This window comes from Chinchilla lanigera, unplaced genomic scaffold, assembly GCF_000276665.1.
Source record: "Chinchilla lanigera isolate Chin_1 unplaced genomic scaffold, ChiLan1.0 scaffold00009, whole genome shotgun sequence".
Lineage (NCBI taxonomy): Eukaryota > Metazoa > Chordata > Mammalia > Rodentia > Chinchillidae > Chinchilla > Chinchilla lanigera.
Window position 1 is genome coordinate 30969112 of NW_004955410.1, and position 13160 is coordinate 30982271.

The window sequence follows — 13160 nt, forward strand, 5'->3', positions numbered from 1 at the left end:
CTTCAGAAAATGAAAAAGGCTGGTCAGGGGCTTCAGATATGGGGCGTTTGTTTGCAAGAACAGATACGATAAGGCAACCTCAAACCACATGTGATCTGTTGTCTCAAGATTGTCTCGGGGTGAAAAAGAAAACTGAACAATATATTGGTCATGAAAATAAACAGTGGGCCATCCCAGAAAGGAAATTAGGAAGTGGGCCAAAAATAATGTTTAACTAACTTTGTGTTCCCCTCTGTTCCCGTTTTATTTCTCTGGGGCTGAGCAGGGACCCTTGGAGTTACTCAGTGGCTGGTGATATCTACCTGTGCTTGTTTGGGTGCAGAAATGAGATCAAAGGCAGCGGGGATGCTTATTGGGAAAGGATGTGGGTAGCAGTGGGCAGAGCTAATAAGCACTGAATGCAGTTTCTATGTGCTCAATTATTTTTTTAAAAATATAAGCAAAAGTGAAGTGTTAGAAAATCTGTGATTAGTATATCCTGCATTTTCTGAGGCAGATGGGCCAGTTTCTATCATGGCAATATGCAATTTGTCAATGTGCAATAAACGTTATAGCTACTCTCCAAATTTCCAAACGTTGCGTGTTCATTTCCCCCCAAGGTATGGGGCTGTTTCCCATGAGGAAGATGTATCCACTGGAGAAGTGTCAGAGAACAGAGATCACTCCTCTTTTTGCACCACCTACAAGAAAAGATCTTTTATCAAAAGCCAAACCCATTTTCATTCACCCTTGGTTATGCTATTTCCTCTTCTTGGAATATTCCCAAGTCACCTGCTCCCCCGTCAACACCACTGTTTGCCACCAGCTCATCTTTTTCCAGCCTAGTTAACTTCTATCCATCCTTCAAAACCCAGTTCAAAATCACTTTCCCCTACTTCCTCGGAAGGAGATATTATTCTGTCCCTTATCTCTACTGTAGGATCACCTACATGTTTTGCTGTATCACCTTTTACCTACTTACTCTGATAATGAGATTCATGAATGCATGCAGTCCATGCTACTGTGATCTCTATCAAAGTGGTCTGTCCAAAGAATGGTATAGGGTCAGCTTCAAAGTGGCCATCAGCATGTAAGTATCAAATAAATGAAGGAAGAATGAGATGGTGGAGAGGTGGAGAGAGCTAAATGAAGTAAGAAATAATTCATCTTTTAACATCCTTCTCCCTCTAATTTAAAAAACCCCTGTCCAGACATATTAAGTCTCTGTGTGCAATTTGATTTCTGATCATTGTGCTGTGTTGCACTGGTACTAAATATATTGTTACAAACCTACTGGGGCTTGACAATCTATTATTATTTATTTGTAATTTTCTTGCATTATACTTAAAATTCAGTACTGTGGTGTCGAGCCTTCTGTACATGTTGAGGCTTGATTTGTAGTCAGCCTACCTAAAGGTTCCAAGTGTTTTCAGAAAGGGTGTGTGCTGGATATGAATTCCTTTTCAACATATTAGCTTTAGCTATTTGATTTCTTAGTTTGGTGAGCTGATATGAAAATCATTATGATTATGGATTTTTTTTTTTTGCATTTCCCTTTGCAATTCTTTCAATTTCTTTATATTTTTAAGACCATGTGTCATATACATAAAAGCTCAAAGTTACTAGATTTTCCTGGTAAAAAATTAATTTCTAATTATTATGTTACAGTCATGTTTATCAATAATAATGAAAAGATTTATATTTGATTTATTCTCTTGGCTAGAATTTGTAAACGATGTGTTTTTACTTAAAATATTTCTCTCACATTATGTTTTAAATGTTTTTTGTAAAGATTTTTTAAATGACTTGAAAAATCTCTTTGATGAGTTAGAATCTTTTACAGATCAATAAGGATTTTTCTAATGTATTCACCATGGTTTTAGTTGCTTCTTTTTTCTCCTGTCCTAGTTTTTATTAGTTTCATCACATTTCTATTTTCAGTTATATTTTATACATTTAGATTATATTTAATAGATCTTGTAATTTCCATAGTATAGTTCTAATAGAATTTACTGCCAAAATTAACTAACACCTTTAGAACATTTCTAGTAAAATATTAATGACTGCTGAATTTAGAAAATGTTCAATTTTTAATAAGACACTTTTTGAGGGGTTCTTTTGTAGCAAGTCCTATCTCAGTGCGCCTGTAGATGAATCATGGCATTCGTCCCTGTGAGAACACAGGTGCTCCTGGGATGGCCTCTCTGCATTCCTGCTAAGAGAGCATTGTCACATGCTGCAGCTGTATGCACTCAGAACATTTCCCTATTTATATAAAATACAATTTTGAGAGGGTTTTTCTCATCACTTTTTGAAACAGTATAACAGGTGATTTGCATGTGATAAGCTAAAATGCCAATAGATGATTATACTTTAGTTTTATTGCATGGAGACATGGTTATCAGTTGCTCTTTTTAATTGATTAGCTTACTTTCCTTCTCTACCTTTGATCACCTGTGAGTTCCATTAGGCGGCAAGCAGCTTTGTCTCATTTACCACTTTATATCCACCCAATGACTAGTCTGTGTGAACAAGGAAGTCAGAGGGATGCCATTTTTCTTAAGTAGAGCTGTAATGAGAATCTTCTCACATAGTGACCACATTTGTCATCCTGATTTTTTGTTACAAAGTTATAGATAGGCCTCCCAATCTGTTTAAAAAATACTGTCTGCATTTCTTTCTTTCTTTAATCAAGGTTAAAAGCTTTTAAGGACTTTATATATCTTATTTTAATTTTGTAAAACTTTAGAGCCTTTTCATGTAGATTTGTATGCCCTTGATATGCTATCTGCAATGCTTTTTGGCCTACCATGGTCATATTTACATGGAAAGGAATCCCCCACTTCTACATATTGAACTTTTTTAATAACAGTTTTTTTCATTTTGTCTTGTTTTTCACTCATGACTTGACACATGACCTTGTCATAGGAGGACTTATATCTGAATGATCAGAGAGAACACTGTCCTTCCTTGTGATAACTGGAACACTTAATAACTAGCTAGTGAGAATAGCCCTTCAGCCAAGCTGGAGGGACTTTCATCTTACTTCTCCAAGAGCTATCCCAGGGTCTATTGAACACAGACCCTGTCTCTGGGGAAGCCAATCCCATTGGTAGCCTGCAATCTCAGCTAAATCCTTTATGTTACTTAAATGCCTGGTTTTGGAAGTAGCTCAAAGCCTTGGAACTTTTTAATTATCCCATAATCGTGTCTTATTTATACCTACCTGGATATTCTACAGATAGATGGAACTTTGGTTACAAGACTACAATAATTGAGTTCTGCCTTTCAGGACTTGCAGAGCTAAATGTAGGTTGCAACAATCAGCTCAGACTAGCTTCGGTTTGCGAACACTGCCCTGTGTGGGGTGTGAGAGTCACATTCTTTCACTGATGGAATGTCCCAGTAATCCCCCTGTTTCTCTGTCTTCCTTTTTGACTGGGGTATTGTGGATCCATGGAGGATTTCAAAGATCAAAGTACATTTCTACTTGTTCCAGGTCTGTTTAGAACTCTGCCTCACTGGCAGGAAAGTAGGACCCTTGTTTCTTAACTTTATACATGTGTTTCATGTTCAGCCACCCACCCCCCACATAACTGCATTTTCTGACACTTTGCTTCTCTTTGGAGCACAGGTCCACACCTTCCGAGGCCCGCACTGGTGTGAATACTGCGCCAATTTCATGTGGGGACTCATCGCACAGGGCGTCCGCTGCTCAGGTAGACATGAAACTTCCCTCCTCCTTTTCAAAGTATGCGAAGTGCGCTATGCTGAGCGAGGGCGCATCTTTCCAGAAATGAGGTCCCTGCCCAGATGAATGTGAAACTCTCTGCTTAACAGGGAAGCTAAGTGTTTGCAGCAACAAAAAGAAGTGTTTCATGTTTATGAAAGGAAAGAAATTTAAAAATAAACGTGCAAGTATATTTCCTCAAGCCCTACCTGCCTCCCCCAGATAGTCCACAGTCCTTAAGAGAAAAAAAAAACAACTCTAGAGGAATTGCAAAGGTAGAAAAGCCACAGTTCTCTCCAGTTCCATCTTACTGCAAAAGGCAGGACATTAAAGTAATAATAATACTATTGGTGAGTATTTGCTGCAGGCACCAGGCTAAGCTCTTTCTATTCATCATACCATTCAGCCTCACCAGCAGACCTTAGGGAAAATGCAATTATTTCCCATTACATGAAAAAGGAAATGGAGTCTTAGAGATAATTGTTAATTGCCTTTGGCTACATAGTAAGTGGTAGACCATTAACTCCAAGACAGTTGGACTCCAGAGCCCACACTCAACACTTTTCTGGCCTCAGATCTGCAGTGAAATCACACGTCTTACGTTGATAATCATTTACTTTCAAACTCTGACTGCTGTTCCACATAGAACTGGACATACACATCCATTACTAATAGCGCACAGAACATTTCCTTAAGATGCACTGAACAAAATGATGAAATGTTGCCAAAGTAATATATTAACTGGGCTTCCTAGTTCATCCTGCCTTGTTTTTTGTTTTTTTTTTGGTTTTTTCTGGCAAGAAGTTGTGCTAGAAGCAAGAACAGCCTCCTCTGATAGTGATCAGGTTCCCACCAACTCCTTGATTGATTTCCTCCTTGCTAGAGTATGACTTTTTAAAATAACTCTTATGAAGCATTTAAAATAAAATCAACTAATGTGATTTTACATTAAGATGATCATTATTCCTATATCGCCTGTTTTGGGTCACAGGATTATACAGCCTCAGTCCTTTCTGCTTATGAGGGGCTTTGTTAGCTCCACCATGAGTCAAGTATTCTCATGAGTATTGGATCATTCTGCTTCCCCATCCCAGGTCCCGGAGGCAGGTACCAAACCCAGGCTGAGAGGCAGCTTCTCCAGAAGCATCCAGATATTGATTAATACAAGAGACTTATTTGCTAGGAAGTATCTCATGGTTCAATCGTTGGGCACCGTGTTTGAGTGTCTGAATTTCTCAGTGGTCATCAATTCAGCCTGTCCAGATTATACGTACCTAGAATATCCCACATTGCTAGTATCATCTAATTTCAGCAGGAAATTGGTCCAAAGTCAATATTATGAGAACAAAACTCTGGACTTCACTTTAGCTGTGATCAGCAACTCGCTCCAGGATGAAAGGGTTTGGGGATTTTTTTTTCTATTTTTTAAAATAAAACACATTTAAGCCTTTTTTTTTTTTTTTGTTACTTTGCTCCAACAGCTACTTTTTGTGCTTATATTTCCTCCCAAGAGCAGAAAGGCTGAAAACCAATTATCAAAGATTAAGAGGAGACATCATTACTCTTTGTTCTACATATTTTAAGTATATGTCAATGATCTATACTGTATTTGTAGTACATGGAATGATATTCATTTGTAAAAACATAGATATTTTATGCTTATTATAAAATATCTTAATTTTAATAAGCTACCAGTATTTAACTCTATATAGATAAACACATTATTGCTTCAGATCTTAAAGTGACATTTTTAAGAAAATTAAAAATACAATTATGATATGATCTAGGAATTCCATATATATATCCAAAAGGACTGAAAGCAGAATTCCAATAGAAATTTACCCATCCATGTCCTTCATCCTGCATGATTCATAATATCTGAATAACAGAAGGAACCCAAGTGTCTACTGGTAGATTAATGGATAAATAAACATGATGTGGACATATGGTAAAATATTATTCAACCTTAAAAAGGAAGGAAATTCAAGGACTCCTGGACCATACCAGCAAAAGTGAAGGAATATAATCTGCTGTGATTCAAGTAGAAACTTTTATCTGTGATTACAGAGTATATCTAAAATTATAAAAATTTAAAAAAAGAAACCCTGACACGATACAACATGGATGAGCTTTGAGGACGTTGTACTGAGGGAAATAAGTGACAAAATTACAAGTATAGTATCTCCTATGAGATACCCAGAGAGGCTGAATTCAGAGTCAGAAAGGAGAATGGTGCCTGGCAGCAGCTGTGGGGAAGGGTGGGAAGTTACGGTTCAATAGGTATAGAGTTCCAGTTTCATAAGGTGAAGGAATGTCCGGAGAGAGATGCTGGTGACGGCTGTACAATGGCGCTAATGAACTTAATGCACACTTACAGGCAGCTAAAACAGTAAATTTCGCTATATGTATTTACCATAATTTTACAAAATATTTTAACTGAAAGTTGTACGGTGCAGTTTAAAATTATCAATGAAATGACTTAATAATATCTAAGTAGCCCTCTTTATGTTTTCTGTCACCAAATGTACTATTTATTTTATATGACTTTAACACTGTTATAGTACTTCCCATGTTTCAGATATTGTGCCAAGCACTTTCTGTCTGTTAATTAGATTTGATCTTCATGTTCACCCTACAAGGTAGATACTATTATGATCCCCATTTTATAAAAGATCCAAACACAGAAACCAGTCAGTTCTACTTAGAACAGTTAGCCAAAATTTATACTAAGTAGCTCTATCAAAATTTTTTTTAATTCTACATGAGCTTTGTAGAATTTCTCATGTGGATAAAGCTAAAACAAATCAGAACTGGTTTTTCCTTTGGAAGGAATATAAAGAGAACTCAGCCAGGAAATGTTACCTGAAAATTCCTTAGAAATAACCACTGATGATTTTATAGAAGTTAGATCCTCTCAAATCCCTGGTATGATTGGAGCTCTTTTGTAAAACATCTGGTGATAATATTCATTATTGTGTATGCATGGTCTACGTATAAAATGTTACTGTACAGCTAGGAAAAACAATATTAGAAGACACTGAGTAGAAGCACATCAACTTTAAATACCTTCATCAAATTTAAATACCTTTAAATACCTCAATTTTTATTTTCCACAATATAGACTTTGCTTTTTTATTGTTAGAGAATTCTGTCAGTGCATTCCAACTGCTAACAGGTCTGCTAACAACTGCTAACTGTCTTCTTTGAACTTAAAAGCAGCTTTCAGCTTTGGATCTTGATGTGAGCTTTATAAATAATGACTCTAATCATTGCATTACATGGCATTGTTATAAGTTATAAATTCTCAGGCACACCCAGCGGTGTACAATTAATTCCACCCACAGGTATCAAAATAAAGCATGGAGAAGGGAAAATGCTCTCCATAACCTGTCCAGCAAGGAAAAACGGATTGAGAACTGTGAGAGATTCTCCAAGAAAAGCAGAGGGTGCCAGAGCTCAGGAGTTCCTCACAGCAAAGTTAGAGATTGCTGCAGAAAGAATAACCATGTCTTCCACAGAGGAGCATCAAAAACTTAAGGAAACAAGTTAGCACGCACCCTAGAGCCCTGTATGAGCTATAAGTAGCTCTGAGAGCCCAGACCCAAGAGCCCACCTAGGGCCCAAAGGGCTCTAAACCTGAAAAAGGAAAATAGACACACAACCTGCGTATTTATCTAGACTATCTCAACCAGATGTCCTGTTCTTCTAGGCAATCAAAAGAGAAAATATAATGAGAAAAATGCAATTTGTAAAGGTTTACTGAGTGAAGTGAATCTTGTACCCACCTTGTGGAATGTATCACTTCTAAATGGCATGAATTTTCCAGAACTCTTGGGTGGTATTATTTTTATTTCTGGCAACAGTTGGACTTGGATGAAAGGACTGGGCAAGGCTAATGTGACTCCTTTGCTTACAGACTGTGGGTTGAATGTACACAAGCAGTGTTCCAAGCACGTTCCCAACGACTGCCAGCCTGATCTCAAGAGGATCAAGAAGGTGTACTGCTGTGACCTCACCACGCTCGTGAAAGCTCACAACACTCAGAGACCCATGGTGGTTGACATATGCATCCGGGAAATTGAAGCAAGAGGTTTGGAAAATACTCCCTACTATAGCATTACAGTGATTTTATTTTCTGGCTTGTTTTGATTGTTGCCAGAAAACTGACTCACACAGCTCTTGTTGGGAAAATGACCTATGTACATGTAAAAACACACACACAGGTAAACTAAATCCTGCCAACTATACTAGTTTTCATTTCCTATATAAACCATACATGGATGCATTCAGCAAATGTTTACTGAATAAGTAGCTATGTAGCAGACACAAAGGGTATAAATAAAACTCACCATTCTCAACTTAAGGCAATTAATACTATACTGTGGAAATTAGAAGAGCAAATAAATATATGTTGTGGGTACACATATCCAAACACTGTGAAATCACAAAGGAAGATATTTCATCTCAGTTGAGGATAATTAAGAAAAGGTTAAGATGGGGTGAGGTTTTAATTTGCCTTAAAATGTGCTTCCATTAAATAATAAAAAATTATTGATCAACACAAGTCCCCTACCATATAAAAATTCAGTTCGCTTCTGTTTATTTGAAAGAGCACAGTCAAAAGATTATAAAGATCAATGCAATGAAAAATCAAGGTGGCAAGGAAGATAGAAACATTTTCCCCCTCCAAAAAGAAGGCTGTTTGTATCATGCTAGAATTACCTTTTCTTTCTTTCTTTTTTTAATTTGAAAGTTCTTCAGCATCAAATATTCAGTGACGTGCTCAACTGGGTCTGGTTGGGGAGAGGTTGAGTTTCAGGCTGTAACTTGCATAATTAAACCATAATTATTTTATATTTTGCTATACTTGTATCCATTATTGATCTAAACTGGCTTAATATATTCTGCAGGTATTTATTCATTGGCCACCTATCTTATTTTTTCCAAAACAAAACAAAACAGGATGTCATAGTTTGTTATCTCAAGCCTTTTCAAGATAGGAAATTATTTTATCTGTAGCATGAAAGCCACAGCGATTCTGTTCTCTGAGAACTGACTCATTTAATCTTACATTGTAAGAAATGGCTCCAGTAATGAAAAGAGGGGAACTTAACGGATGCTTTGGGATCTGGTGAAGGAACTGATGGAAAGGCTCACTAGCTAAGAAGAAAGGAGAGGTGTCCCAACTCTGGATGAGGAACTGGGACAAGTGGCCTTGGGCCCAGCTGTTTGGAAAACACTACAGTTTAGGGGCACAACCAAGAACAGGGACTGTGCTGCTCTGATAAATATTGAATAGCACAACTCCTATAGAATAGATAGAATAGCACAACTCACAGTTTATGCCAAGGGAATCATAGCAAAGGGAATGGAGTTACAGACATCTGAGGACCAAGCATGCAAGTAGAACCTAGTAATAGGCTGGAAAAAAAGTCATTTGAACCATTCTCAGCTGCATGGCACCACTGCCAACATGGCCTCGAGCAAATTACTTACTCTGCTTAAATATCTGTTCCCTCATCTGTAGAGTGGAAGCAGTTGTACCTTAGAAAGTAGTTGTGAGGAATAAAATAAGTTGACATGTATCAATGACCTAGTACAGTGCCAGATACACAGGGTTTGACCTGTTCTTTTTCAACTTTTCTTGGAATAACCAACTTCTGTAACTCTACCTCCAAATCTGTCTGAATCTATTATAAACCCAGTAAGTTTCACTGCTGTCCCAGAGACCCTGAATAATAGTGTCTTCAGTAAGATAAAAATTATTAATGATAGAGGTCTGTTTATTTTATGCCATAGTCCAGGTACCCAGAGGCAGTCCAGGGCTGGTGAGCGGTTCCCCAGTGGCAGGAGCCCAGGCCCTGCAACTCGTTCTTTGTCATGCTTGAGGGCTGCCCTCATCTGCATGACTGCCACCATCCTATCTGCACTGAAACCAATGAAAAGAGGGAAAGTGCAAGCTCTCCCCTTGAAGGCTATAGCCTACAGGCTGTACCCATTACTTCTGTTCTCTTTGCATTGGCCTGAATTGAATGGCAACTGTGAAAATTATGGTTTTAACAATCGTTTCCATTATAACCCGGGAAAGGAGAACAAATACTGAAAGGGCAGTTGGCAGTCTCCGCTGCTCTAACAAACTCCAACCCACCCCTGAGGACTTCCTTGAAGACCTCCCTGACCCCCTCTGTTAATCAGCAAGCAGGGTTAGTTGCCCGCTTCTGTGCACCCCCGTGGATGCTGTGGCCTCGCCTCTATTGGTACATCCTCCCACTTTGCTGAGAGGAGCCTGCATGCAGCACCATCTAGTAAACGCAACACCCAGGTTTCATCTTACCTAGACAACTAGTCTTCGAAGCAGCTGATGTCAACCAAGAACATCTGTCGTGGTCACAGGACAGACGAGAAGCATGTCCTACATGTATTTGTTGTCTCTGATGCAAACTCCTACAAAGCTTTGCTCATAGCAGATAGTACACACTAAAGAAATGTTTGCCAAATTAAAAAAATATATATATGTTACTTATCCAGAGTTTGACAGATTCTACTGCTGGAACAACACAAACTCTGCTTATTTTTGCTATCGCTACAGTTCTGATAGCAGCTAATTTTTGACATACAAGGTATAAAACCTGGTCCTGCATTCCTTCCGATGTTTTTGTTTTGAGTGTGTGTGTGTGTGTGTGTGTGACTGTGATAGGGTTAGGACATTTCTTACCAAATCAATAAATTTGAGAAGCAGGAACTAAGTCCTCCTTAGCCTAAATATACAATGATCAAATTTCTAGTATCAATAAATGAAATTTTATTTTTCTACGTGTTTATTTGATCAGTTACCCAAAGGCAAAACAATTAAATCAATCACACTGAGCTTTCAGCTTACTGCCTTACTGTTACTCGTAAAAAGCTATAAAATTTGGATTTTTCTAATATATTTTGCACATGTACCTGGCACAGTGCCTCGTACAATAGAAAATACAGCTTACAAAGACGCTCAGAAGAAGGGAAGGTTGGGTGGAATGGGTGCCCAGCAATCTGATGAACAAAGGAAGTAGGGGACTGTGGTTAATGAGAATGTTAAATACCAGATCACTTGGCAAAGCCAGGCAAGACGATCAGGTGTCCACTGAGATCTCTACTCTTAACCAGCAAATGAAGACAGACTCCTGTGGAAGCTGGGACTGACAGTCCAAGTTCTGACGCAACAGTGTGTGATATATAAGATCACTAATGATGTTTCCTCATTTCCTGATTGCACGTAGTGCGGATGTAAAAATTGGAGTCTTTCATTACATGTCTCAGGAAGCTGAAGTCTCTCTCTCTGTCTCTCTCCCTCCCTCTGCCCTGTAGGACTGAAATCAGAAGGCCTGTACAGAGTCTCCGGATTCACAGAACACATTGAAGATGTCAAAATGGCATTTGATAGAGGTAAGCATGTGCCTTCTTGAATGCCATCTGACTTATCCTCAGCAACCTCTCTGTTGGATTCAGACTTCATTCATAGTGAGAACAGGGTTTCAGAACTACTGAGTTGTTTCTCAGAAAGCTGAGGAATGATGCTTTAAAAATCTCTCAGTTAAATTTTTCTAAAAATCTCTCAGTTGGATTTTTCTAATGTATTTTGCACATGTACCTAGCACAGTGCCTAATACGATAGGAAACATGGCTTACAAAGATGCTCAGAAGAAGGGAAGCTTGGGTGAAATGGTGTTTCTGGGGGAAGTGTTTCCTTAGATGTTGCCGACAGGTGGCCACATGAAGAAGTCAGTTTAAATACTGTGTGAATGGGCAGCCAGTCCACAGGGTACCAGAGCACCCTTCTGATCCCCCTCTCAGGATCCCACTGAGGACTCTTCTTAAAGCTCCAAAGCAGGGAGCAGGGGATGGGTGGTCCTCGCCCTGAAGGAGGGGAAGCCAGTGGAGTTCAGCAGGTAGCTCCTTTGTTCTTTGTGACTATGATTCATAGTCTCCAGTTCATATTATCTCCTAGTTCAGTTATTAACCAACCTGGAGAACTTGTTCAGGATGTAGATCACCATCCTCAGGACTCATTCACAGAGCAGCACTAGCCCAAGCACCTATATTTCTAGTGAACAATCCAAATCACCCTGGTGCCCTGGCTTCCAGGATGGAGCCTCCCTGGGTAACATGGTATACAAGGTCTTGGATGATTTGGCCCTACCTGTTTGGTCAGATTCTCTCCAGTTCCTCCTCCCTATTGTCCTTTATACTCTAGTGCTCCTGAAATACACCTTCTCTATTGTCATAAAGGTACACTTTGGCTCATATTGTCCTGTCCATTTGGAATATGCACCTATCTTTGCCTGGTCCACCCCTTTATATCAGGGACTAAGTGTTTTGTCTTTCACGAGGCTTCTTTGATCACCCCAAGATGATCTAAGAGCTCCATCTCATTGGCCTGTGCCCCTCTGTGTTTTTCACCTGTCTCCAGCATAGCAGCCCATTTCCTTGTAATTGTTGGGTTATGTGCCTTACTCCCAGTCTAATTAGAACTATTCAGAAGGGGGTGTCTCTTTTCTTCCTTGGTTTACAGGGGCTTAACTATACTTGGCATGTGGTAGATTCCCAATAAATATTTGCTGAATGTGTAAATAAGGGGATCACTATGACATGTCTGCTGTGCTTTTACTCTTTTCTGTACATCCACAGTTTTATCTTCAATACCAAATTTGCTGAGGCATTTGTTCTTTTAATTCTCCACACAAATGATGTTGATAATCTCCATACAATGGAAATAATTCTTTTGTCCAAAAAAACTCATAGTCTCTGATAGTTCAAATGGACTGGTATTTACTCATGATAAAATAAAAAATAAAAAATGTCTTGAGAATTTGTAAAAAAAAAATAGTAAAAAATATAACCTAACTGTATGTGAGGCAAGTTTAAAGTTCTCTAGGTTGAAGCTCTCTCGACCAGGGGAGGAAGAGTCAAATTCAAAAACAACTACAGTGACCCTAAAAACAATAGTAAAAGTTGGGTACCAGGCAGTTTTGTTTCTCCTCATTGCTCCCCATATGCAGACAACCAGCTCAGCCAGGCCTGGTGTGCTATCTATTAGAAGTGTGTTCAATAATTATCTTGCTCATGTGACCTTCAAATCCAAGTTGAAAGAACATTGATGGAGATGTAGTAGATCTTTGATACTTTCTTAAAATTTCCATACAAAGTTGTTATTCTATTATGAATCTTTATGCCTGTCAGTGCTAAATTTCTGTTTGGCAAATTATCAGGGGCTGGGAACCAAGGAACTATTTCCTGTCTATTCCATTGCCTTTGTGCCTGCATGTGTCCCAGACCCTACCTCTCTCTCACCAACCATTCGTTACTTCCTGTCTGATCATTAGAAGCCAGAAAGAGCTGAAACTTGTCAGGTAGCACTGACTGTTGGATGGGAAATGTATCACTTTCTGTGCATGCTTCAACTCGGTGAAAG

General features: G+C 38.7%; 1 protein-coding gene across 3 annotated transcripts in view; it reads left to right on the forward strand.

Annotated features, from left to right (window-relative positions):
* Chn2 (chimerin 2) overlaps positions 1-13160 on the forward strand; it is a 276818-nt gene that overhangs the window by 257142 nt on the left and 6516 nt on the right. For all 3 annotated transcript variants that reach the window (XM_005377472.2, XM_005377475.2, XM_005377474.1), the window contains 3 exons: positions 3614-3698; positions 7626-7799; positions 11057-11134. In XM_005377472.2, coding sequence (XP_005377529.1) covers positions 3614-3698; positions 7626-7799; positions 11057-11134 — 337 coding nt within the window. The remainder of the gene's footprint in view (positions 1-3613; positions 3699-7625; positions 7800-11056; positions 11135-13160) is intronic.